Source organism: Phyllopteryx taeniolatus, chromosome 9, assembly GCF_024500385.1.
Source record: "Phyllopteryx taeniolatus isolate TA_2022b chromosome 9, UOR_Ptae_1.2, whole genome shotgun sequence".
Taxonomy (NCBI): domain Eukaryota; kingdom Metazoa; phylum Chordata; class Actinopteri; order Syngnathiformes; family Syngnathidae; genus Phyllopteryx; species Phyllopteryx taeniolatus.
The window spans coordinates 23,397,418-23,422,063 of record NC_084510.1 but is presented as its reverse complement, the minus strand read 5'-3'; the positions used below and the strand labels follow the sequence as shown (position 1 = coordinate 23,422,063).

General features: G+C 41.0%; 2 protein-coding genes across 10 annotated transcripts in view; both read right to left on the bottom strand.

Moving 5' to 3' along the window:
- Positions 1 to 1,392: 1,392 nt before the first annotated feature.
- Positions 1,393 to 3,609, bottom strand: LOC133483571 (protein B4). The gene is made up of 5 exons (XM_061784971.1): positions 3,406 to 3,609; positions 3,071 to 3,312; positions 2,625 to 2,730; positions 2,500 to 2,555; positions 1,393 to 1,842 (listed from the first exon to the last, which is right to left on the bottom strand). Exons 1-5 carry the CDS (start codon positions 3,491 to 3,493, stop codon positions 1,447 to 1,449), a joined length of 888 nt encoding a protein of 295 aa, XP_061640955.1. The 5' UTR covers positions 3,494 to 3,609; the 3' UTR covers positions 1,393 to 1,446.
- Positions 3,610 to 4,638: 1,029 nt separating this feature from the next.
- Positions 4,639 to 24,646, bottom strand: part of cacna2d3 (calcium channel, voltage dependent, alpha2/delta subunit 3) — a 35,556-nt gene continuing 15,548 nt past the window's right edge. For 3 of the 9 annotated variants that reach the window (XM_061785778.1, XM_061785781.1, XM_061785780.1), the window contains exons 8-39: positions 24,449 to 24,509; positions 24,177 to 24,327; positions 24,026 to 24,100; positions 23,859 to 23,948; positions 20,348 to 20,461; positions 19,358 to 19,436; positions 17,561 to 17,694; positions 16,564 to 16,581; positions 15,292 to 15,363; positions 15,085 to 15,165; positions 14,918 to 14,992; positions 14,089 to 14,172; positions 13,921 to 13,992; positions 13,771 to 13,832; positions 13,602 to 13,669; positions 13,246 to 13,291; positions 13,029 to 13,126; positions 12,833 to 12,926; positions 11,847 to 11,942; positions 11,627 to 11,748; positions 10,201 to 10,278; positions 10,035 to 10,096; positions 9,527 to 9,571; positions 9,392 to 9,454; positions 7,384 to 7,454; positions 7,239 to 7,314; positions 7,106 to 7,146; positions 6,618 to 6,673; positions 5,752 to 5,869; positions 5,529 to 5,646; positions 5,367 to 5,444; positions 4,639 to 5,265 (exon numbers count right to left, since the gene is read on the bottom strand). In XM_061785778.1, the coding sequence (XP_061641762.1) occupies positions 5,173 to 5,265; positions 5,367 to 5,444; positions 5,529 to 5,646; positions 5,752 to 5,869; positions 6,618 to 6,673; positions 7,106 to 7,146; positions 7,239 to 7,314; positions 7,384 to 7,454; positions 9,392 to 9,454; positions 9,527 to 9,571; positions 10,035 to 10,096; positions 10,201 to 10,278; positions 11,627 to 11,748; positions 11,847 to 11,942; positions 12,833 to 12,926; positions 13,029 to 13,126; positions 13,246 to 13,291; positions 13,602 to 13,669; positions 13,771 to 13,832; positions 13,921 to 13,992; positions 14,089 to 14,172; positions 14,918 to 14,992; positions 15,085 to 15,165; positions 15,292 to 15,363; positions 16,564 to 16,581; positions 17,561 to 17,694; positions 19,358 to 19,436; positions 20,348 to 20,461; positions 23,859 to 23,948; positions 24,026 to 24,100; positions 24,177 to 24,327; positions 24,449 to 24,509 (2,591 nt within the window). In that variant the 3' untranslated portion in view covers positions 4,639 to 5,172. Of the gene's footprint in view, positions 5,266 to 5,366; positions 5,445 to 5,528; positions 5,647 to 5,751; positions 5,870 to 6,330; positions 6,454 to 6,617; positions 6,674 to 7,105; positions 7,147 to 7,238; positions 7,315 to 7,383; positions 7,455 to 9,391; positions 9,455 to 9,526; positions 9,572 to 10,034; positions 10,097 to 10,200; positions 10,279 to 11,626; positions 11,749 to 11,846; positions 11,943 to 12,832; positions 12,927 to 13,028; positions 13,127 to 13,245; positions 13,292 to 13,601; positions 13,670 to 13,770; positions 13,833 to 13,920; positions 13,993 to 14,088; positions 14,173 to 14,917; positions 14,993 to 15,084; positions 15,166 to 15,291; positions 15,364 to 16,563; positions 16,582 to 17,560; positions 17,695 to 19,357; positions 19,437 to 20,347; positions 20,462 to 23,858; positions 23,949 to 24,025; positions 24,101 to 24,176; positions 24,328 to 24,448; positions 24,510 to 24,646 lie in introns of those variants that run through there. The other 6 variants (XM_061785779.1, XR_009790240.1, XR_009790241.1 and 3 more) reach the window with 6 other exon arrangements.

Sequence of the window (24,646 nt, the reverse complement as noted above, 5' to 3'; positions counted from 1 at the left end):
TTCAAGTCTCATTTTCAGTCATTCTTTGTAAATAGATGTGCAGCACAACCCCAAATGCTCAAAATGAGTTTTTCCCTGTATTTTTTTTTTGTCTGCTTTGATCTTGCTGGAGAATTTTGAGTAAAAAAATCTACAAAGCATCCAAATAGCGCTCAATCACAATTCCTAGCTAGGTTAGCTAAAGATTTTAAAATAGAGAGGTACACAAACAGAAAAATTCAACCGAGTGTGGAATTTTATAGAATCTTCAATGACATCTACAAGGGATCTAGAGGGAAACACAAAGTGGTCTTACTAAAAGGAAATACTAATAATGGTAAAAAGGGAACTAGAACATCATGCGTTGGACTAAAGTTGAAAGCGCGAGCGTTTAATGCGTTCAGTCCGGACGAGCCTGATGACCCTGTAGCTGATAGTAAGGCAAGACAAGCACGAAGAACCAAGAGAGAGCTGCCAGTAGGAGTCAGGGGTTAACCACCCCGGGGGTGCGTCAAAGAGGACCGAGGACTAGACAAGACCACACCCATCAGCTTGAATTTAGTCTACAATTTTGACCCACCCAACTTTGTACCGTCTACTCACAGGTCAAGCATATAGAATGATGCTTTAAACTTTGTTTGCTGTGGGTCGTGACAGTCTACTGCGCCCGCGACCAGACCTCGGATAAGAGGTGGAAAATGGATGGGATTAAACTTTAGTCTTTGCAAATTAACTGCTTATGGTTCAAAACAGGACAAACTGCTCTCAAAGTCTTGGCGCTGCACCGGTAAAGTTAACACACTGACACATTTGGAATATTTCTGCAGAGTTCGTGAAGTATCAAAACAGACATCTTCGGTTAACAGAACACTGAATGGAAACTCACGGGTTGCAGTACTCGCCAACGCCAGTGGCAGGCACCTTGCATGTTTGGATATTACGCAAATACTTGCCCGCTGTATTTGCATTCCATTGATCGGTCGCAGCTTGGTCTCCCAGAGAGGATCCCACCTTTCGGCTGCTGTCGGTTCAAACAAAGCAAAAGACTCTTCGATGACTGTAAACCAAGATTTCGAGGGGACCCAATTAACGTAGGGTCCAGTAGGTATCTTCCAGTGGCGGTTTCAAACCGCAGGAAAGAATGCAGTTTATCAAGCTGTGGGGGAGTCACTGACATCTTAGGTTGCGGGAAGCATGTCCGCTACACATGTAAACTAGAAGGGCAAGCCAGGTCCTCCCTCAAGTTAAGCATCAGTGATTAATCCTAGACACTCAAATATTTTTGAAAGTTTTCAAAGAGGTGACAATCTTACAGGAACAAACTTTTCTACCCAAGATGTAATGTCATGCATCCCACTATTTAAGTTCATTAAAAGACATTTAACCAGGCCCAGTATTTAAGCAATAAAGAGCTACAAAAGTAAAGATTTTTATTGACAAATTAAGTAAAACAGTTGTAGAAAACATTCACTCAGCATTCTTCTTCCTCCCTTGTTTCACAGCAGCTTTTGGAACAGGTTCTTTGTCAGAATCTTTGGCAGCTTTAGCCTTTCCCACCTTTGCTTCCTTGGGTTTTGCTTTAGTCTTCCCGGCAGCCGCGGCTTCCTTGACCTCCTTGGACTTGGCTTTGGTCCTCACAGTTGCTTTAGCGTCGCCAACAATCTCATCCGCACCTTTTTTTGCTTTGGTCTTCTTGGTGGCTGCAGCATCCTTGACCTCCTTGGGCTTCGCTTTGGTCCTCACAGTTGCTTTAGCTTCAACTACTTCATCTGCAGCTTTTTTAACTTTGGGCTTCTTTGCTGGTGCCACCTTGGACCGGAGAGCCTCCTCATCTTTCTTGGACTTCTTGGTACTTTTTGCGGCCTTAGAAACAGACGAATTTGCACTTAAAAACTTTCAGCGAAATGCCTCATAAGTCACAAAACGCATCTAAAAGATTAACTCCAAGTATATTTTGCTTTTTCCAAATGCATGTAGCTAAAACAATGTGGCAAATGAGCAGAGCAGCTTGCCAACATGACAGAAGTCATACAACTGTTTTTAAATTACCAAAAAAAAAAAAGATGTTTTGGAACACTGTCAACTGCCTCATATGACATTTACAGCAATGACATCACTTGTCCTATTTTAGGGGGCCTGAACCCCCTGCCCAAAATAGTTTGGTTGAATTTAGTTAGACCCAAGTTTGTATCTTAGCCCCACCCCCCCAAAACCAAACTCAACGCCCGCCCGCCCCCCCCCCCCCCCCCCCAAATGATTTTGTAGTTCCCCAAAATTCCTCGTTCCCCCAGTTGACAAAATGTACTTGGACACAGTATACAATGACTTTTTCACAACTGGAAAATTTAAACCAGCAGCAACCCCAACCCGCTCGACAACTGGATTTTGTGACATAAAGTAACACCCCCCCCCACCCCAAAATCACACTCGTTGACAATTTCATTTTCAGGTTGGAAAAGTTCATGTCCACATGTATAAATGGATGCAGCAATAACTGCAGCCTTTTTCCAGATAACTCACATCTTTCTTTGGTGATTTTGGTTGTTCTTCTGCGGCAGCTTTCTTCTTTGTGCCACCTTATATATAAATACAACAAGTTAGTTATTTAAAAAAATTTCATTAGCTCTGGTTAGTTTGACTATTACCAGCTTTGGTCTTCTTTGGTGCTTCCTTTGCTGCCTCTGGAGCTTTCTGCACATTCGGATCCACGTTCTCCGCTTTTGCTTTCGGCTCTTTGCGCTTTGGTGCAAGCTTTATGCATGAAATAAAAAAAATATATATTGACCCCCCCCCCCCCCCACCTCTTGTCTTAATATTGTCCATTACTGCAGTGATGGCAGATCAACAATGGTGAGGGAAATCAAATTCTACTCATTGAAAAAATTACAAATATTTGTTCATCCATCTTTGCCAGCAACATATAGTGACATGCTGACAACAGAATGATGGCTTTGTGTTCAACTAGAACACGTCCAATTTCACACTGATGTCAACAGAGATTAGATTTTACTTAAGTATTCATGAGTTGTGACATTTGTGGCGATGTGACGTGAGAGTTTTCAAACTAAACAAAATACTAAATTCACTGTACCCGAAATTTGCCAATGATGCCCGTGGTAATGGTGGAGTTGGCAGGCCGCACCAATGTGCCGTTCTCCAGGCCTTTCTTGAGGGCTCTGCGGACGAAATAATTGATGCGGATGCGGTCCACGGACGGGTACTTGAGCATGATGAAGTTCTGGATGGCGTATTTGGAGACCCCCTTTCTGGAGTCCAACTCTTTGAGCGCCTCTATCACCATGATGCTCGTGCCCGGATGTGTGATCACGGGAACTAAAGGCAAGAACATGACAGCATTAGCATTAGCATTAGCACTAGCAGCAAACCGCTAAGACTGACGAACATTTTTTTTTTTTTTTTTTTTACCAGACTTTCTCGCTACTTTTCTAGGGACTGGCGAATTGCTTGTGGCTGGCATTACACTGAGAACAAATGTTCGCCTTTTAGGAGGCATAGTTTCCTTTATGATCTATGTTAAATCAAAGAAGGAAACAAAAACAAAAAAAGACTTATATGAAGCTACCCAACGTGCTAATCAGCGTCAAGTGCGCGTCTAACGCCCCCGTTGCAAACAATTAACAATCAGGATGCTTCCGTACCACGTGATTCCAACACGGCATCCTCCTTAAAATAAATACATTAAACATAAAATCAAATAATAATATATAAATTATATATATATATATATATATATGTATATGTATGTGTGTATATATATATATATATTATATATATATATATGTGTATATATATATATATTATATATATATATATGTGTATATATATATATATATATGTATATATGTATGTGTATATATATATATGTGTATGTGTATATATATATATATATATATAATATATGTGTGTATGTGTATATATATATATATAATATATTAATATTATATATATTATATATATATAATATATATGTATATATAAAACCAAACTTCCCCACTTTTTTACAATTGAAATTTATCAGAGAATCTTATCCACTGTACATTCAAAAGTACAGTACTTTATATTATAGATATTAGTAATTGTAATACTGAAGTAAAAACAAATTTATTGACACTATTTCACAATATCTTTAGCATTGTGGTTGTACTTTCTCAGTATGATGCAAACCACAATAATTAAACTATGAATATTGTCTAAAAAGAGCATATTGTTATCTGAAAAAGCAGCACGAAAGTCAAGTGGTTAGCACACCCGCTTTACAGGTCAAGATTTGGGGTTCGAAGCTCAGCTCTGACCTCATATGTGGAGTTTGCATGTTCTCCCCGTTCTTGTGTGGGTGTGTGAATGGTTATTTGTCAATATGTGCCCTGCGATTGGCTGGTGACCAGTCTGGGGTGTACCCAAAAAAAAAAAAAAAAAAAAAACAGGAAGCAAGACGTGACAAGACACAACTTACTGCAACAGCAAATGACAATGAACCTGAAACAAACTGAAAGAAACCAGGGAACCAAATACAAGCAAACTGACGAGACAACTTGGAACACCTGGACAAGGCATGAGCGGCTGGAGGGAGTTGATTGGTTGACGCAATGTAGAAACGCACTCACAAAGCACAAATGAAAGATGTGTAAGTCAAGGAAATGTTTTTTGAAACTTTATTCATGATCTTTTGATCAGACGTGAACATATTTATGTAACATTCTTGGGACACTGTTAAAACATGCATCAATAGTGCGTCTAACAATGACAAAATGTCAGAATAAAGCAAGTTAAAGTGCTCGTATCAATTTTATATGTTCCTCATGGATAAATCTAAAATATATCAAGAAAAACAGATGATGACAGTGTTCTAGCAATCTGTTGGCCAAACTACTTTCTGACCTGTTCTGCATTCGTGTTATAAAGTATATAACAGAAATCCTCACAGCGAACACAAAGTTGTCCATTGCACAAATAACTTGTATCACCACAGTGAACCATTAGTGGCTAAAAGATCTGCCATCGAGTTTTCTGTATGAATGGATGTCTGCGACGGTTAGAATGTTGCTCTCACTAAAGCGCTTCCTGCAGAAATGCGAAGAAAACATTTGATTGGCCTTGTTTCCTACGTGTTTATGATTATGCCTTTTATTGTTAAGTCCTTCAGTGGTCGCTGCACGCTTCTGCTGCTGATGGTCACCTGCTGACAGTCGCTACAATTAAGGGGAGCAAAGCTGCTGTGAGAGGACTGGAGAGACGCGATGCCGAACCGCACTCCATGGCATTTTCCTGAGGAACACATTGAACATACTGTATGACAGCAACCTCATTACGTCATCATCTTGTAAGGCCCAAATACTCTGCCTTTTAAAGCTATATCTTGAAAATACCTCAGGGTGGAAAGGGTGACATGATTCAGGCTTCTTCCTGTCCTTCTGAAACTTCAGTCTGTCACACTTTAGGGATTCGTTATGTTCAGTGTGGTCAAGGTTACAACGTTCTGCGTGTTCACACTCTCAACCTAAATTCCCCACGTGTGTTAAGTTGTAAAGGATATACATGATCTCAATGGGATCCATGGTCACCGGTGGAGCATTGCTGCAGTCGCACTTGTTGTCCACGACAACCATGAAGAGATTGCTGCTGGGAATCTGCTGTATGACAAAGGACCTGCGGCCAAAACAGAGACGTGATATTATAATGGGAAACACAGCAGTGTAGTGGTGGATCGTTCAAGTCGTTATTATTAGTAATACTAAGAAATAAGTTTGGTACCTGACACAGCCGTCACATTCAATGTTTCCGGTGGTCTCTTTAATGGTGCGCTCTGAGACGAAGGCGGGGTATTCTGTGTCACATGGCACCATTGTGGTCTTCCCGCGAGATCTCTGAGCTGTCACATAGCACAGAAAAACTCAACATCAGAGAAGCATACACCATCAAGCAGAATCAATCACATTCTTATCACAATGCAAAATGCCACTGAGGAGCTAACGAATAGGATCGGCGTCGCGGCGTTATGATACTTCAAGCAACAGACATTTGAACACAAACGGTGGTGCAACACACGTAGCCAGATAATATGACAATACTCACAGGCATATATTCCTCACAGTTCTGAGGACCGGGGTTCAATCCCCGGCCTCGCCTGTGTGTAGTTTGCATGTTCTCCCTGTGCCTGTGTGGGTTTTCTCTGGGTACTCTGGTTTCCTCCCACATCCCAAAAAACATGCATGAATTGGAGATTCTAAATTGCCCGTAGGTGTGAGGTGTGGTGTGGTGTGAAGTGTGAGTGCGAATGGTTGTTTGTTTATGTGTGCCCTGCGATTGGCTGGCGACCAGTTCAGGGTGTACCCCGCCTCCTGCCCGATGATAGCTGGGATAGGCTCCAGCACTCCCGCGACCCTTGTGAGGAGAAGTGGCTCAGAAAATGGATGGATGGAAGATATTTGAGGTGTGTTTGATCTCAAGGCACCACTGTATACAAACAAAAAAGTACATGGCAAAGTCTGTTTTCTTTAATGCCATCAAATCAACTTAAATTAATTGTTTTTTTGTTTTTGTTTTATTAACTGAACTGATCAAGGTAACCAAAACAGGGGTACCTAATAGTGTTAGTGTACCTAATCAACTGTTGTTACCTTTAACCGAAAGATCGACATTCCACCAGCTGTACAGGTTAAATTCCAGCAGAAAACTGAAAATAAAAACATAACAGTATGATTAGAGTTTAATAATATGATGATCAAATACATTATGATGTATCATTATGAACATGCGTGTTGAGTTACACCCTCTCTGGCCACACCATTGGGTACACCTGCGTAATTTAATGAAATACAATTCTAGAGCTATGTCAAAAATTCAGCTTTTAAGAATACAATAATTCTTTCTTTGATCTAATTCAGCCACTGTACATTTTTTAATATTAGAATAATTATTACAAATATTTGTTTGGATCACATCAGATTGTACAAGTGTACCTGATGTTGTAGCCACTGAGTGTAGTTTCGTAGTGATATTGCGTAATCTTTTCATTTAAAGGTAACCCTTGGTCCATTTTACAACACAACTTTAAATTTGTTCCGGTGCCCTTCGCTAATTGACACATTATACGTTTGATTCTTACATTACAAGCTCGGTCAGGAGCCACTTGACAACAGTGAAAGGCTGCAGGAGAAAAACATAATGATAAAGTACTTGTCATGAACGCATAACTCCTCTCTCTATAAGGCATGTTTTCTCTTCCATACTGGACTTACATCTGACAAAGTGCGAGCACTGTCGCTGCTCCCAGCATACTCCCTGCAGAGGGCCTGGTAGTCGTACAGTGTGATCCTGCAGCAATAAACACGAGGTGGTTACAGTGGAACCACAACACACATTTGACATCATATGTTAAGAGACCTTTTGAACGAGCCCATCTGCAGAAGTTTGTTCATGACGGCACCTTCCACCTCGCCAAAAAAGAGCCCTGTCTGGGAGACGAGTTTTGTCAAAGAGTAAACACACGCGCACACAGTGGATGTACACAATGTGGAAATAGCCCCAAAATAAGACATTTAAGAAGAACAGTTGAACCTCCAAAGTGGTACAATTTGGAGGACAACCAAAATGATTACCACAAAACCATGCCTCAAAAGTCAAACAAACCTCGAAGTTCAAACCATCACCGTCTGCGACGTCAAATGTGACAGCAAATCTATATTTGGATGTAAAACACTTAATTCCAGCAATACCACAAAACACCACTAGGTGACAGTATCACTGCGCAAACATCTTGCAATCCCCTCTTCATTACGAACCTGCGAGGCATTTTCAAAGGTAGTTTTACTTATTATTATTAGCTTTATAATATAGTTGTTAACTTCTCTACTCTTCTGGTATGACACGGATGTTAAAATGTAACCTAAAACGTACATCGACATTGGTCAATATGTAACCGATGTATTTGAACCTTTTTGTGCACGGAGATTCTATCCTGCCACTCCTGCACTCTCTGCCCGAGTGCTTAGCCCCTCCCCCAATTCATATGTCCACGCCCCATTATCAAGTAGTGTACAAGACTATTATACAGCTTAAAGTTAACTTACTCCAAAGTTCCTTATTTTAATTTAGTAATATCATGTGCTCCTTTCTTGTGAACCATATTTTTGCTATTATAAGAATTTGTGTTCATGCACAGTATATATTCTGTGGATATTAATGTTTGTATTTCATAAACTGGTGATATCGGTATGGCATCGGTCTCAGGAATCCTATATTGGTCGGGCTCTACTGTACAGTTAATAGAGCCTTTATGATGGTGACAGTTTGACCCTGCGAGGATGTACTTCCTGCGGCTTCTGAGACAGTTCTACACAGCGGTCATCGAATCAGTCCTGTGTTCTTCCATCACAGTCTGGTTTGGTGCTGCTACAAAAAAGGACAAACTCCGACTGCAACGGACAATCAAAACCGCTGAAAGGATTTTCGGTACCCCCCTACCCACCCTTGAGGACTTGCACGCTGCCAGAACTAAGACAAGGGCGTGCAAAATCCTCTCGGACCCTCCGCACCCCGGTCACCAGCTCTTCCAGCTCCTTCCCTCAGGTAGGCGCTACCGATCAATGCAAACTAGAACTAGTAGACATTCCAACAGCTTCTTCCTTCTTGCAATCAACTTCTTAAACAGCTAACCTATAATTTCATTACAACAAGCTGGCAATTTTTTTACTTGAGTTCGTTGTCACATTTCTGTGAGGCCAATTATGTATTACTCATGCACTCACTGTAGTTGTCTCGCCATGCTGCACTATTTGCATATACTGGCCACTCATGCCAGAGTAGCATCTGCTCCATTTGCACACTGATTGAGGAGTATCTGTAACATTTGCACAACCAACATTGTCCCAGATTATCGCACTACTCGTCACTTTAATCCTCTTTGGAGGATCTACCCTATTCAAATGGATTTACTGTATAGAAAACAAAACAATCTAACATCGCATTATTAATAATATGGTTATTTTTGCACTCACTGGCAATTAGTGACATGGTAAGTATACAAGGGCTGTATCAAAATGTACACAGTCAGAGAGGTATTTGTATAACAAGTGTAGTTTACAGTGATGGAGACGTGTACTGCATTATACTGAGAGCCATTTTTTAAAATATTTTTGATTCAACTCTTGTATTGGATGTCATCAGGTTTTGTAGATGTACCTAATGTTGTTTGATTGTTGTGTTGTTACAGCGCCACGTGATGACGGATGCTTACTGAATTAGTCACCAGTGCACTACTTACGTAACTCTAACTTCCAAACAGGTAAGTCAACATGTTTGGGTGTGAAACATGGACACCAAAGCATGTATAATAAAGTGTTTCCAGTCTTAAGTCTGCGCTTAAGGAAGCATGCACATACGCAAAGAGTACCTGTGATTGCTCCTCCGTGACAAGAATGAAGCCATTGTTGTCAATGAGGTAACAGTTAATGTCCTGTGAAAATAGAGGCTCTTTAAGCAAACCAAAAACGCTTAAAGAATATCAAAATGGGGTGATTCTTCTTACCTCACTGTCGCAGCTAATGCTACATTTTCCATCCAGAGCAGTACACTGCGCACACAACAGAGATTGACTTGCACACGTCATTAGGACAGTGATTCCCAAACACTGCCACAGCCAAAAATTATTATTTATTACTTATATTTCTTTGTTGATCTACAATGTCACAGGCAGAACATTTAAATGCTCTTCCATTAGATGGGAGAAGGTAGAATTAATCTGTTCATCCACCTATTGCCATTCATACAACAGAATAAGTCATCACAAGTTCATCAAGTTTGTGTTCAACTAAACAGGCCCAGATTTCACACCGACTAAGTCAATCTGTGAGTAAATTCAGATGAGATCATCATTATTTCAACATAGTTTTGTGTGTGTGACATTTTTATTTCGTGGTGTGCCGTGAGATTTTTCTAAAGTAAATATGTGCCTTGGCTCAAATAAAGGTTGGGAAACACTAAATTAGTAAGTTATCAGTGACTTTAATAACAAATGCTGTGGTTGGTTAGAGTACCTGTCTACAGGCAGTCCAGAACTTCCTTTGAAAGAACTCAAGCTTCATCTGAAGTCCTACAGCTGAAAACAAAAACATTAAAAAATAAACTTGTACCACACTCATCCAAAAATAATAGCTCATATGATGTTAGTCATGAGACGGAAGATGACTTGGAAAACATCACCTGCAACAATTGGTGATTTTCTGTCATCAAGGAGCTGAATTGCTGTGCTTGCCAAAACAACACTCTTATTCTCCAAAGCTAGGAAGGAGGTGAACGAGAATAAATAAACACTTACAGGTACAGTATATAAGGCGGCACGGTGTACGACTGCTTAGCCCATGTGCCTCACAGGTCTAAAGACCCGGGTTTAAAACCAGCCTCAACTGTGTGGAGTTTGCATGTTAGCCCCGTGCCTTGCGTGGATTTTCTCCGGGTACTTCGGTTTCCTCCCACATTCAAAAAACATGCATTGTAAGTTAATTGAAAACAATAAATTGCTTGAAGGTCTGAATGTGAGTGCGAATGATTGTTTGTTTATATATAACCTGCGATTGACTGGCGACCAGTTCAGGGTGTACCCGGCCTTTTGCCCAGAGTGAGCTTGGATAGGCTCCAGCATGACCCTAGTGAGGATAAGCGGTACAGGAAATGGATGGATGGATCATTCAGATTCAGTGAGCATTATTTTCTAACGCTAGATGGCGCCGTTTATTTGCTGCATTACACAGTTGGACAGCACATGAATGCAGCACTATGAGATCATTCATGAGTGTTTGACCGTTCTGAAACAACGATGTGATGGAACATAGCAGGTTGTAGGAAAAAATGAAATCATAACTGCAAGACTTCACGAAAGCATGTTCCCACACGATGTATGTCGCAATATAAGTCGAAAACAGACATAATTTGTTATTTAAAAACTACTATAGCTGTGGCATTGAGGCTGTTTGACTTCTAGCGATCAAGATATTGCAAAAATGAGTGAATGATTTGTTTTGAGGAGAAAATGGAGTGTAACATTGTTGACAAGTGGTTAGTACTTCTGCCTCACAGTTCTGTGGTTCTTGTTTTGAATCTCGGCTGTGGCTTTCCTGTGTCAAGTTTGCAACATTCTCCTCGTGCTTTCATCTGTTTTCTCTGAGTTTCTTCCTCACACATTCCAAAAATATACATTTTAGGTTCATCGAAGAATCTAAATTCCCTGCAGGTTTGACTGTGAATGTTTGGCTATACTGTTTATGCCCTGTGATTGACTGGTGACCAGTCCATTGTGTCCAGGCTTCATTTCACCCATGATCCAAATGAGGGCAGGCGCTATAGAAAATGGACAGATAGATGAGAGGTGGAATACTGATCAAGGAAGAACGTATAACATTTCCAGATTAGAATTACCGATAGCATCTTTCCATACAAAGGTACAAAGAAAGGACTTTTTCATTTAGATCACAAGATGGGCATGTCTGACCTGTTCTCACTTTCTTGCATAGAGCACAGTGAAACTCATATGTTGTTACAAAATACTACATAGAACAGTATATAGGAGATATACAGTAGAGAGAACACAGTTTAGTAAACTGGAGGTTTTATCTGTTTGTGTGGACCCTACCTGTGCTGAAGGGGATGGAGTAGACAAATGTGCCTGGGACCTGCTCTGCAGCTCTCTTGTACCACAGAGGAAAGTGGTCAGCATTAAACACGCCCTCCTTGTCCTCAGCTGTCAGGAAATCTCTGAGGAGGCACACACAACGGACTGAGATGGCGAGGAGCAGAGGATGACATTTATCACGACCAATCAGCGCCTTGTAGTACTGAGCAGTGACACTCACTGATTGGAGAGCTGATCTGCAGCTACAAACAAGTTGGTTCTTGACAGGCCAGTGCGCGTGCCCAGGTAGGCGATCTCAACTCCTTTGTCTGAGTTCCTGGTTGTATTTTTTTTTCAGAGCAGTGTCACATACTCACATTTGATTAATCATATTAACTGCTGATTACACACAGATTACGGCACGTGCAGGGCATTAAATACAGCCGCGCTAACTAATGAGATCCAATTGAAGATCTATATTGTGTCAGTGTGGATTGACATGGTGGAAGACATGGTAATTTAAAAATATGTCAGGTCAATTTAAAAAAAAAAAAAAAAAAAAAAGGGAATTATCTTGGAAAAGGCAAAATATCGTAGCTCTTGTTTTTGGATTCCATTAAATTGTCCAGGCGTACCTAATGACTGTATTTACGCAGTGTAATCTGGTTGATTGCACAAGATTTTTCCAGTTTTCATAGGACAGTAGCTCACTACACGGTGTAATAGAGTTTATACAGGTAGATTCATCCTAGTTAGAAAATACCAATCTAATCCTCAGACACCTTCCCTGTGAGCAATCAAACTGCAAAGGTCCTCGTTACATTCATTTCCTTCATGACAAGTGAAAGAAAAAAAAATTAATTCTCTTACCATGCATTCATATTGAACGTAATATTGGACCTTTTTAATAAACAATCTGGGGTCTCAATGGTCACATGTGTGTACGTGTATGATCCAGCTGGGGACCATCTAGCTGTACAAAGCTGAAATCTGTCATGTGTATGGCAGCATATGTTGCTTTAAACCTGTTTGTACCTTACAGCCCTCATGGTGCCTTCACAGATGTGCAAGTTCATGTTTCCCACAATGCCTCAGGCAAAAATACCCTTCCATATGAGCACAGATGCATCAATCTGGTCACATTCTGGATGCTCTTTAGTTCTCCTCCATTCCATAGTTAGACTGCACCAGGTCTGTATATTTTCAACGAGACAAAAGAGTTCTTACTCTGACTTGTTAAGAGCCAGTCCAGTCCAGTAGGCCTCGAGTGGGGCAGTGACAACAGCATCAAATAATACTTCCTTGATCAGCTCTCGGTCACCTGCAAAAGCAGTTTAGTATAAATGTTGTGTTAGCATACAGATACCTTGTCCACCTACTAAACCATCAGCGGTTTATAACCATATTCAAATCTGTGTCTTACACTTGAGGTTTGGCCTGCGATCTGTCATGAAGCGCTTGATGGCTTGAATCTGAGTCAGGTGACGGTGCTCATGTTGCTCCTCGGTGTTGCAGTACGTCCTTTACACCAAAACGGAGACATGCTGTTACATCACGGCCCTCAACATACCTCCTGAACAAAGAGGCATAACCTACATAACGCATGGATGCCCAGTTCCCTAAACCATGCATTGCATTACCATTCATCTGCCAGGGCGACATCTGGCTGTTCCAGATCACGGAGCCCTGAAAAAAAAACAAAAGTCAGTCACGCTTCAGCGGTGTTAGTCCTGCTTAAATTGAACAATAAAAATTAGCAATCCTCTGTTTTGATTGACAGTCAAAAACGATTTAACTACATGCTTATTGTTGTGGTTAAAAGTTTGCGTTGCATCATTATGAGAGTTTGTGCTAATAGTTTTCTCTTCTTCAGTAGCTAATAAAGCAACCAAAACACAACAACAACCTTCAGTGCGGTTTTATAACGCTCCAAACTACCACAATAGCAAACAGCGCGTTATTATCTCGTCAAGTACGAATTTCCGATCCTTTTTACCTTTTTCAAGTGACACATTTCCTCTGAAGAAGTACTTGCCGTGGCCTCTTGAGAGAGCTACTCCAACACTGCCAAAAACACACACATACATGTATCTAAGTCCATTAACCAGTGTGCCATTACAGCTAATATGAAGTCGTTTGAGGGTAAAATAAAACCCCTTCCTCACCTGAATGGAGTCCCTTTAATATCAGTGTAGTAATAGTCATTGTGCATCTTCAAGACACGCCTCTGGAACAACGGATACAGGTTGAGATTCATTTAGGAAGAGCTTTCATCTGATAAGGAAACATGACTCATGATTCATCTGCTTGCTCACCCCTCTATCTACCGTCTTCTTGACCTCCATGGAGAAGGTTCCTGTCCTCCTGTTCACCATGGCGTTGCGGAGCTTAAAGATAAAGCACACACCGTGGCACACTGAGAAACCTTTCAGATGTGATCACTGAGAGCATTGCTTTCCTCCGTAAATCAAACGCTCTCGTACAATGTCGTCTTTGTCCTCCCACTCCACCTCAGAGAGATCCACGCTGCTGTAGTTGGGCTTTCTTCTCTTCTGACCCTCCTGATACTGCACAGAGGAACACAATGAACAAAGTCAATTTTTTATATATTGTCAAAAGATTAACTGATAATACACATTATAAAATGTCTTTTGTAATTCACTGAATTGAAGACTGATTCCTATGTATGAAACCATGATACAGGCCTTGTGCTGGATAATTATTGAACACATCATCTGTGAAATTAACACTGTCAGGTAAATGGAAAATAATGAATACGACTGATAGGGAATTCACGGCTAAATAACAACATGAATGCATTAAATGGTGCGTGTCAAATCCTGTTACTTAACATCATCAGTCAGTACACAAGAAACAACCAGTCAATGACAACAATGACGGCACAGTTTGGAGCCACAAAAAGACAAGAAGACGAGCAGAGATGAACGCACGTACACACACACACACAGTTGCACAGAGAGGAATAGCACTAACACTGGCACACACAGATCCACTAGCAAAGCCATAGCTCCTGAGGGCCCATTGGCCTTCGGGCGAGCGGCTGTGGTCTCTGCCAGTGAGTGTTAAGTTACCTCTGGAAACCTCAGGCCAGCCAGCCCTATGAGTGGCCTTTATCCCTGCATGCATACATCAAAGGAAAAGGTGGGGATTACAGATCATACATGCTCATTTAGCCTCCTGACCACATTACACATTTGTCTCTGTGTGCCCTCGCCAATGGAGGCTATGTATACAAAAACAAAGAGGGTCAAATCAGGCAAAGTTGTGACATAGTTTTGGAAACAACCTTACCAAAGGCCTGAGGTCCGGATGTGTCAGGATGTAGCCATTGTTTGTGATGGCAAATGCATACCCATGGATCCCTAACTGGAGACGAGAAGACATAAACTATTAAAAATCTGTTTTTGACGAGCATTTAACTCTACTTATTTGACTTTATCATGAGTAGAACATTGTACCATATGTTTGGGAATGAGCTTCATCAGCTCCTGCAGAGGGATGTCTGTTCCAACGACCCCCAACAGAATACCCTGATTCTTCTGCATGAGAGCATCCAAAACTCACGCACGCACGCAAGCATGCACGCACGCACACAAACACACACACACACACACGCATTTAGACAACTGCAAGAAGAGACAGATGCATGAACTGCAGTCACTCACCGTCTCATTCTTAGTACTGAAGACTGGCATGGCTACTGTTGTCATCAGACTTGGTCCCGCTTTGTCATTCAACTGGAAACAAAAGAACAAAAGCAACTTCTAATGATTGAGAAGATTTTGTACAGGGAATTACCTACATTTGACTTTTCTTTGCAATTCACTTAATTTCTCAGTAAAACAACCAATAAATATATAGTAAATTCCAAAATTCAGGCATATGCATGAGGTCGATATCTATGAAGGTGCGTGAGTCCAAATGTCAAAATTTTAGACTTTGGCAGAGGGCCATTCTAGTTGTATTTTTTTTTCACCCTCGAAAGTACACCACTTAAAATTTTACAGAGGTTCTCCAGAGTGCCACAGTAGCCACAGAGTTCACAAATAAGCAGACAATACTGGCTATGAGGGGAACACATAAAATCTCCCTGCACTGAGGCAAAGAAAATTGAGTTTTACTCTATTCCCGGTACAAGCTGTTTAATTGTGGACTTAAGAGATGAATCATCAAGTTCCCCTTTTCAGGCAGAAGGAACAGGTGACCGGCCACTACAGGATGAATGCTGATATAAACAAAACAAAACAAAATAAAAAACTAAACATATCAGCAAGTCAGTCTGCTTCTGAGGTGTGAGCGTGTCTGTGGTTGATTTTTATTTGTGCACGTGCATTGGCATGACGCAAACGAGCTGCAAATTGCGGTATGTACCATTTTATGTGACAAAATGAAGAATGGTGGGCTCGAATATTCATCACAACTTTCGCTGGAAGTGGAAACTGGGATGCCTTGGTCAACGCACACACACACGCGCTCACACACACGACTCTCCTCCAGTGTCACTTTTATTATGGGGTTCAGCAGATAAAATGCAATGGTCCACAAAATGATGAATGGTCTGTCCAAGGCAGAGATAAAGGAGCATACACAGTCCAGTTTCCCATCCCCTACCTGTGTGTTTGGGAATGTGTGTACGGTCTTCACGCTCAAATACAGTACGTGTAAGTACAGTAAACACTTCTCGTGTGCTCTTGCTGCTGATCAGAAACTTGCAATGGAATATCAAATCATGACTGTTTAAAAAAGTCTGGAAAGTGAGAAGCTCTTCAATCTCAAAAGTAATTTTGCACCATTTCTCTTTATCATGACCATTTCAGGTTGAATTCTGTGCCCCTTTACTCACTCTTCCAGTAATTTGGAGAGGTAAACTACTTAAATAACTGATGCAACATTCCATTGGGCTGTATGTGACCATAAGAAGAGTCGTATATATTTACCTTGTATGCCTGGGAAAGCTGTTGAGAGAAAAACGCCAAAGAGTTTAATGAATTCAAGTTTGCGCATTTTGCACTGACTGTTGACGCAGCTGTGCATTGGGAGGGCAATCCGCATAAATTAATGAAGCTTATAATGAGGAATCACTCCATCGACTTAACGTAAACAAACAAATGACAAACACATGCACAATTACAGTCACCAAGCGGTATCTAATCTAAAGTATATAATGAGAGGTAAAGATTTCTGTTTGACAAAGTGTAGTTTTACACCACTGTACACTACAGCTATATTAAGAAATTCATACCTCTTTGACAGTGCCGATCAAAACTGAACTTTATTATTTTAAGACAGACTTTTCCCATAGTGATTAAAATACTGTAGTATCATTAATTTCAAATAAATAAATAAAAACATATACTGTTTTGGCAGGTGTTTAATGTGGGGCCGCATGGCTCAGGTGATAGAGTGGACGTCTCAAAACCCGTAGGTTGTGGCTCGGTCCTTAGCAGGTAACCATGTTCAAGTATCCCTGAGAAAAATACCGAATACCCAGTTGCTCCTGATGCGGCATTGTCAGTAGTTCAATTTGGAGACAGTGTTAGAGTGCTTTGATTACTTTGAAGGCAGAAAAGCACTATACAATTGAAAGCCCATGTAATGTTTATTAATACATTTAATACAATAAAGTTGAACCCCGCTATTAGCAGGTGCTAGGGACCGGGGCCCATCTGCGAATAATTGACTACCATTATAAATGTATATAACACAAAATTCTTGAATCGGTTTTTAGAAAAAAATAATTAAAAAAAAATTAACAATTGAAAACAAAATTGGATTTTTTTTTTTAATTAAAAAAATCAGCAAATAGGTGAATCCTCGGGTACCCAACTGCAAATATGCAGGGGTCAACAGTATTAGGGATTCTTTTTCTATGCGAACAGCATACTTATTGCACACACTGATGGAAACAAACAAAAACTTAAGAGGCGCACTTACTGCACTATCCACGTAAGCCTCGGTCCACACAGTGTCATGTTCATGGTCAATAACTTTGGGACGACTCATGACATGCAGATACTTCATCACGTTCTCTTGAACATCTGCTAATGTGGAAATCTGACTGAAATATCCTAAAATAAAAACACACATGGGCCACAATGGAAATAAATGCGAAGGACTAAAATACACATTGCCTTATAATGTCCTTAATACAGTGTTCCCTCGCCACTTTGCGCTTCACGTTTTGCGGCTTCAGTGCTTCGCGGGTTTTTGCAAAATATTCATTAAAAAAATAAAATAAAATACAACCATATCGGCAGCCATATTGCGGAGACGCGTTGTTTCAGGTGGATGCGTGCGAGAGGTTTCCCTGCATGTCAAAGAAAGAGATGAGTTGACTCAAGAGGCTTTGTACATGCCTGTACTGTACGGGCACTCATACAAGGCGCGTGATTGGCTCCCGGCGCGACATCGAGAGCACGAGTGCATTTATCCCGTGAGCTGATAGGCTTCGCATCATCGCAGCCTCACCCAGCATCTACCCTTGTTGTGTCTTGCCAGTCTCGTCCACGCTGTTGTGTTCGTAATAACTTTTTTTGTTTAAGCGATCATTTTTTTTGATTAGTTAAGCAAGCCCTTACAATGCCGCCGAAGCGCTGTGCCCCTGCGAAATCTTCTTCCGGGGTGCCCAAGAGGAAGAAGAAGATGATGACCATCAGCGAAAAAGTGAAACTTTTAGATTTGATCAAAGAGGGCAGACGTTATGCATCTGTGGCACGCCATTATGGCGTGAATGAATCTACAGTGCGGTACATCAAGAGCGAGGAAGCAAACATCCGCAAAACTGCTTCAATAACCTTCAATAAGGAACAGAAACATGTGGTAACTCCGCGTAATAAGAGAATTGTGAAAATGGAAGCTGCATTGGCATTGTGGATTGCTGATTGCAGGGAAAAGAGAAGTGAGTTTGGACACAATATTATCAGGACAAAGGCCAAAGCTCTCTATGACCAAACTTGCCCGTTGACGACAACACACAACACAAGCCTCTCCGCCTCTCTCAGAAGGCAATGTTGATGAATGTTAATTACTGTATAATAAATGTTAATTACTGTATAAGGTTTTATCATTAAATATTTAAGTAAATACGTGTAGTGTTGTAATCTTTGTCTCAAATATGTAAAGAATAAATACTGTTTACATATTTTAAACATTCTGGTACCCACATACACATCCACGAAAATTCCTTGGGGTGTGGGCAAATCCCACTTAGCGGTTTTTCACCTTTCGCGGGGGGTTCTGGTCCCCATTGACCGCGACAAACGAGGGAACACTGTACTGTATTAGATTTAGTGTCTTTCAATCGACAAGTCACATTGTTGCACAATAGGGAGGCAGCTAAGGCTTTTGTCCGCCCCCTACCATTTGCAATCATTTTTCATGATTTTTTTTTTGACAGTGACTTTGGTGACCAGAGGGTGTGGACACGTGGGAACCCTCTGCGGTGAGCAGTCAGGAAGGTGACACTCTGACAGGAAGAGGGATTAGAGCAGATTGACCTCTGACACCCCCAAGTGCCACTTCATTGCCTCTTGGCAGAAAGATTTGGAAAGTGCACACACATGAATGTGTGCACGCGCACACAGTAACACACACACACACACACACAGACAAGCACATTTATGGTGAAACCCAGCAGATATCCACCTATCATAGAATGAAGACGTTCTCCATAAAACTGCAAAACTGCCCCGTCCAACTTTGTGTTGGTAAGTGATTATCAAGAAGTCAAACCTTTGTTGGCGCACGCCATCCATTTCAGGTTATCGGCAAATGCAGACTCCCGTCCAATCAGGTAGGGGAATATGCGTACCTGTGCACAAGAAACACCTTGGTCAACAGTTTTAAAGATGAAGTGATTAAGATCATGCGAAAAGTGCATCAAGTTTTCTGTAAACCGCAAAATGAAAGGCAGCTTGTTCTCATCTTTATTACTGTATAACTCATAATTGTTAAGTGACAAAATTGAATGAAGTCGTAATTTCTTTCATTTGGCAGGTTATTCAGTTGAAATCTTTTTTTTTTCTCATGCAGTGAGCATGAGGGCACGTTCCACTGTCCTTTTAAAGCACACTGTGTGACATTGCCAATGCAGTATGGCCTCATTGGCCCCAGATGCTTTGCTAAGCATAAAGCTTATAGAAAACCGAATGGTCGCCGACTAAAAGGCCTGAGGGTGTGTGAAGGGTGGGTGGGGGTGGTATACCCTGCCTCATACAACCCTGCGCGCTGCCAAACACTGCCAACACATATATGCTTGTCAGGAATGAAGAAAGGCCCCTGAGCTGCTGTTTTTATTGCTCTTTGAATTGCAGAGCAAACAATTTCATTTCATTAAACCCAATGTGGAATCCCGGTAGAAGTGTTAGTGGGGGGCAGTGACCAGAGCCTTAGAGAATTTGCTGCACTGCCCTTGAAAGCAGTTAATTTCCATACTTTATTCCTCAAGAGAATAATACTCCTCTGCAACGCACCAGCACGTTAAAAAAGATCATATTGATTTGGATTTCACATGAGAGTTATGAATGAAATTGATGAAAAGAAACCAATTCCCCGGATGTCAAAAGTTGAACTGCAGCTGGCATGTAGTATTAAAATGTACACTCATTGTTGTTATTTATGTGCTGAGCAAGACTAAACAACAAAATAACAACAATAACAAAAAAAAATTGGATACTACTCCAAATCAGATTCCATTTGGAGAAGATGTGCGACGCATTTCACCTTTCTTTCTGGCCAATTGTACTTCTCAAAAACATCATCATACATTTCAGTTGCCCCGTCTGTCACAAGCATTATGGCTTGGTTGCACACACTTCCATGGCCAGTCTGATTGAACTGCAGTAAAACAGAATAAAAATCATACATCAGTGTTGTTAGTTACACATTAAACAAGCAGCGCCAGCCAACACCACACTGTAAATGTTGTTGAGTTGGCAGCTGTGGCGCCACCAGTCAATAAAATAGTGCGAAAGTGCTAGTTATTAGACCCAAATAACACGCTGCTCTTAATTCTGAATTATGTGGAGGTGCACTGCAGTAATTAAGCGGTTTATTGACCTGTAACTGCAGAGGCCACACAAGCTGAGCACCCCAGAAATTACACTGCCATACATTCAGTCGTTATTCCAAATGCAATCATTGCATTGTACTGAAGATAATAAACATTAGTACATGACTTTCTTGTTAGGAAAGGAGTCGGAGTGCGGAAATATTTCATGATGTAGCAGCAAATACTGCACAACTAACTAATGAGACAAGCCAAAAGGAAAGGAAGAAGAAAAGGATTTGCCATTTAAACTGGTGGCCCGGGGGCCAGAGCCGGCCCGCCACATCATTTTATGTGGCCCGCGAACGCAAATCAAAATTGCTCATTGTGTTCTGGTGTAATACCATTGAGATATTTGCAAGCATTTTTTTGTTACCAATACCCCTTTGAAAAGAAATGTAATGAAAAACATGTTTTTATAGGTTTCTGATTTCAAAACTGGCTATTCATCAATGTGTTGTGTATACTGTAATTACAGTATAGGAGTTAATCTTTCATTTATATGTGTTCACAGTTGTAGCGGCCCTCCGAGGGAAGTCATAACTACGATGTGGCCCGTGACAGAAATGAGTTTGACACCCCTGCTCTAGCTAGTGACTCTAAAATGAACAGCATGCCCAAGCTGATCCCACAAGTGTTCAATGGGGTTGAGGTCAAGACATTCCATCCTCTCCATTCCCAAATTCTGGAGGTAGTCTCTGATAAACCCTGCTCTGTGGGGATGAATGTCATCTTTACGATAAAGTTCTGTGCCAGACGATGGAAATATGGGATTGCCGCTGGTTGCAGAAACACATTTGGATATATTCTGCATTGAGATATTGCCTCTGATGATGACAAGCCCCTTCTTTTTCCTATGAGGGATATGATGCCTACACCCTCACACTGTCTCCACCAAAAGATGTTACAACATCGGTGCAACAATCAGCATAGTGTCTTCTCCACACTTTGACCCTACAATCCAAATCTGGACTCATCAGTGAACACATATCCAGGTTCCAATCCACATGTTGCAGACACTAGTGCACACAGGCCTGATGGTGAAGGACAGTCATGGCAGGCCTCCTGGCAGCCCTATGAGACAGGAGACTGGCTGCTTGGATTGTCTGGGCTGTATTGCATGGGCCTTATGTAGATCAGTCAAATGTGGCCTGCCGATTCTTGGCACAGACGCTTTCTGACACTGCAGCAGGGTCCATTCTCATGCTGAAGGTACCAAAAGCTTGAAACAAGAGTCAAAGGCAAGAGCAAAATAAGATGTTTGGCATTGGCAGAGAAGAGCCTTACAAATGTGGCACAATTTAAAAGGGAACTAAACAGGCTTTCCACTGGTATAAAATGTATTGCCAAGATGCATTGTTACAAGTAGGGCTGGACGATTACTCGAGTAACACGAACAATTCAATAATTATTTTTTTTTTTTTAAAGATTGAAGCAAAATCTCTGCCTATATGAGTTATGTGGCCTCCTAAGCTCAGAGGTTATTTTTACACACACACACACGAAAAACAAAAACAAAACCCCCACAAACCCATTGTCTCTTTTTCTTAACACAAATGTGCACACATAAATAAAGAAACACACATGCACACATTTCTCCCTGTTAGGTTACCACCACACCGTACAACATAGGCCTACTCCAGATCTTATTAATAAGTTATGTGGTAGTCAGTAACTGAAGCGCTGCAGAAGATACAATCATTTTCATTTTGTCTTAAGACAGAACTGAGGCTAAATAGCCTTCACTATTTATGTTGTATTTCGTATATTCACCTTTTCCAATAAATGAGCTCGGTTGTGGAGCCAAGACTAAGAGTTTGAATAAATACGTGTATGTTTTTTCAGGAATTAAAGAAAATTGCTCGGTCTACTCCTGCGATTGGCTGGTAACCAGTTCAGGGTGTACCCCGCCTCTTGCCCGATGATAGCTGGGACAAGCTCCAGCGATCCCACGACCCTCGTGAGGATAAGCGGCTCAGATAATGGATGGATGGATGCTCGGTCTACATAACAGGCCTGTAATTTCAGTTTTGCATTGTTCTTTCAATGAAAATATTTGATCACTCTATTAATCCATGTGATAGTAGAATACTCAATTCTAAAAATATTTGATAGCTGCTGCCCTACATACAACAGAAATAATCTACCAAACTTTTTCTGCTATGTTATTGTTTACACACTCTCATTATACACTCTCACACACCTGGAGTATGATGTCTTTACTTGAGCGTCACCACTGAGCAGTGCAGCAGTTGTGTGCTGCCCACCTAATTATCATATTCATTGCACAACAATTAATCTGACAATCGTGGCGGTAAATACTGCACTGCCTCAGCCTCACCGCTACTCGCCTGAAAGCAGCGAGATAAAAAGCATGCGACGTGGCTCCTGCCCTTATCTCCTTTGTCTTCCAATCAGGCATGATATGAATCATTGCCATTAATTAGACCCATTAATCACATTTCACAATAGATGTGTCTGTGCTTGGAGGATGCAACTGGGGAGAGCACTGTCGTGATTCGAGAGTCCTTGTCCAAAACACTGTGTAATACCAATTTGATGATTTTTATGCTCATCAGTGTGGTACAGTACACTGTATAAACAATTTAGGATTCCTTTCAAGTGGCTCTCTGACAAATTATTATTATTATTTTTTTTTTTTACAGTATCATGAAGGTCATGGCAGACAAGCTGTGCTGCAACATAATATTGTGCACTTAAAACGCTATACTGCAGGGGTGGGGAACCTTTTTCCTAACAGGGTCATGGCAGACAAGCTGTGCTGCAACATAATATTGCGCATTTAAAACACTATACTGCAGTGGTGGGGAACCTTTTTCCTAACAGCCGATTGCCTATTGGTGTGGTTGCAGACTCTCAATAGAAAATGATCCTGATATAAAGTCCTCTAATACAAAATGTAAAATTCTAGCTTTATTCGTTTTTGGCATTGCATGGCGGGTCAGGTAAAATGCTTTCACAGTCTGTATATGGCCCACGGGTTGTAGGTACCCCAGCCCGCTATATGTTTTCAAGTAAAACAACAAATGCGTTTTGGTCACTATTTACAGTGCATTACTTTTCAGGTTAAACTTTTATCTTAGTGGTAAGTGCAGTAACAGAATCTTGATTAAAGTGGCATTACTAGCGGGTTGATGCAAAGAGGATCACTCTCTTAGAACTCACATCATTCAGGATTGTGAACGCTTCAGTCAGTGCCTGCCCCAGAAGTCCAATCCCTTTGGCAAACAGCTTGTCCAGATGCTCACGGAAATGCTGTCAGAAAACAATAACGCAAATGTTTTAAAACATCCATCAACTATCATATAATCAGGACTTTGACCTGAACTCACATCTTTATTGGTTCTGTCTGCCCGCACCAGAGTGCCATTCAAACAAGGCTCCACATAATGGATCTTCTGGTTATACTGCAAACACAAACTCCATCCTGAGCCATATAAACACCCAATAAAAATACACTGTACTGTATTTGGCGTCACTTACTGCAACAATGTTAAAGAAGTCATCATCTCCAAGTGTGTCTAAAATTGAGGAGACCGTTTGTCTGGCAATGGTCAGTCTCAATCCTTTCATGCTTCCACTGACATCCACTAAGATTACAACATCTTTAGGTGAAGTTGCAGCCTGGATGTACCTGTGATATGAAAAATATTCACACTCTTTTTAGCACGTGTAGTAGTGCTTAAAATTGTGAAATTTGAGAATTCACAAGAACATGATTTGGGTCTATGGCAAAAGAATGTAAAACAAAGTACCACTTCCGGTTCCTGCAGTCGAAGCCTATGACCCCATTTTCATCTGGATGCCACTTCACCCCTACAGAAAGAAAAAAAAAATCTATCTTTTTGATTTAACAATTGCTATTAATTACTGCACTGGGAAGTACTGGTATACATGTAACCTAGCATGATTATTATTATATATCTAAATATATTATTATATTACACATTCAG

What these genes read in the sequence shown, in the direction of transcription:
- LOC133483571 (XM_061784971.1), bottom strand. Translation starts at nt 3,493, where the DNA reads ATGCCTCCTAAAAGGCGAACATTTGTTCTCAGTGTAATGCCAGCCACA. An exon ending in GCATCATTGGCAAATTTCGG is followed by an intron (nt 2,731 to 3,070) that starts GTACAGTGAATT and finishes TCATGCATAAAG; the next exon opens with CTTGCACCAAAGCGCAAAGA. An exon ending in ACCAAAGAAGACCAAAGCTG is followed by an intron (nt 2,556 to 2,624) that starts GTAATAGTCAAA and finishes TTTATATATAAG; the next exon opens with GTGGCACAAAGAAGAAAGCT.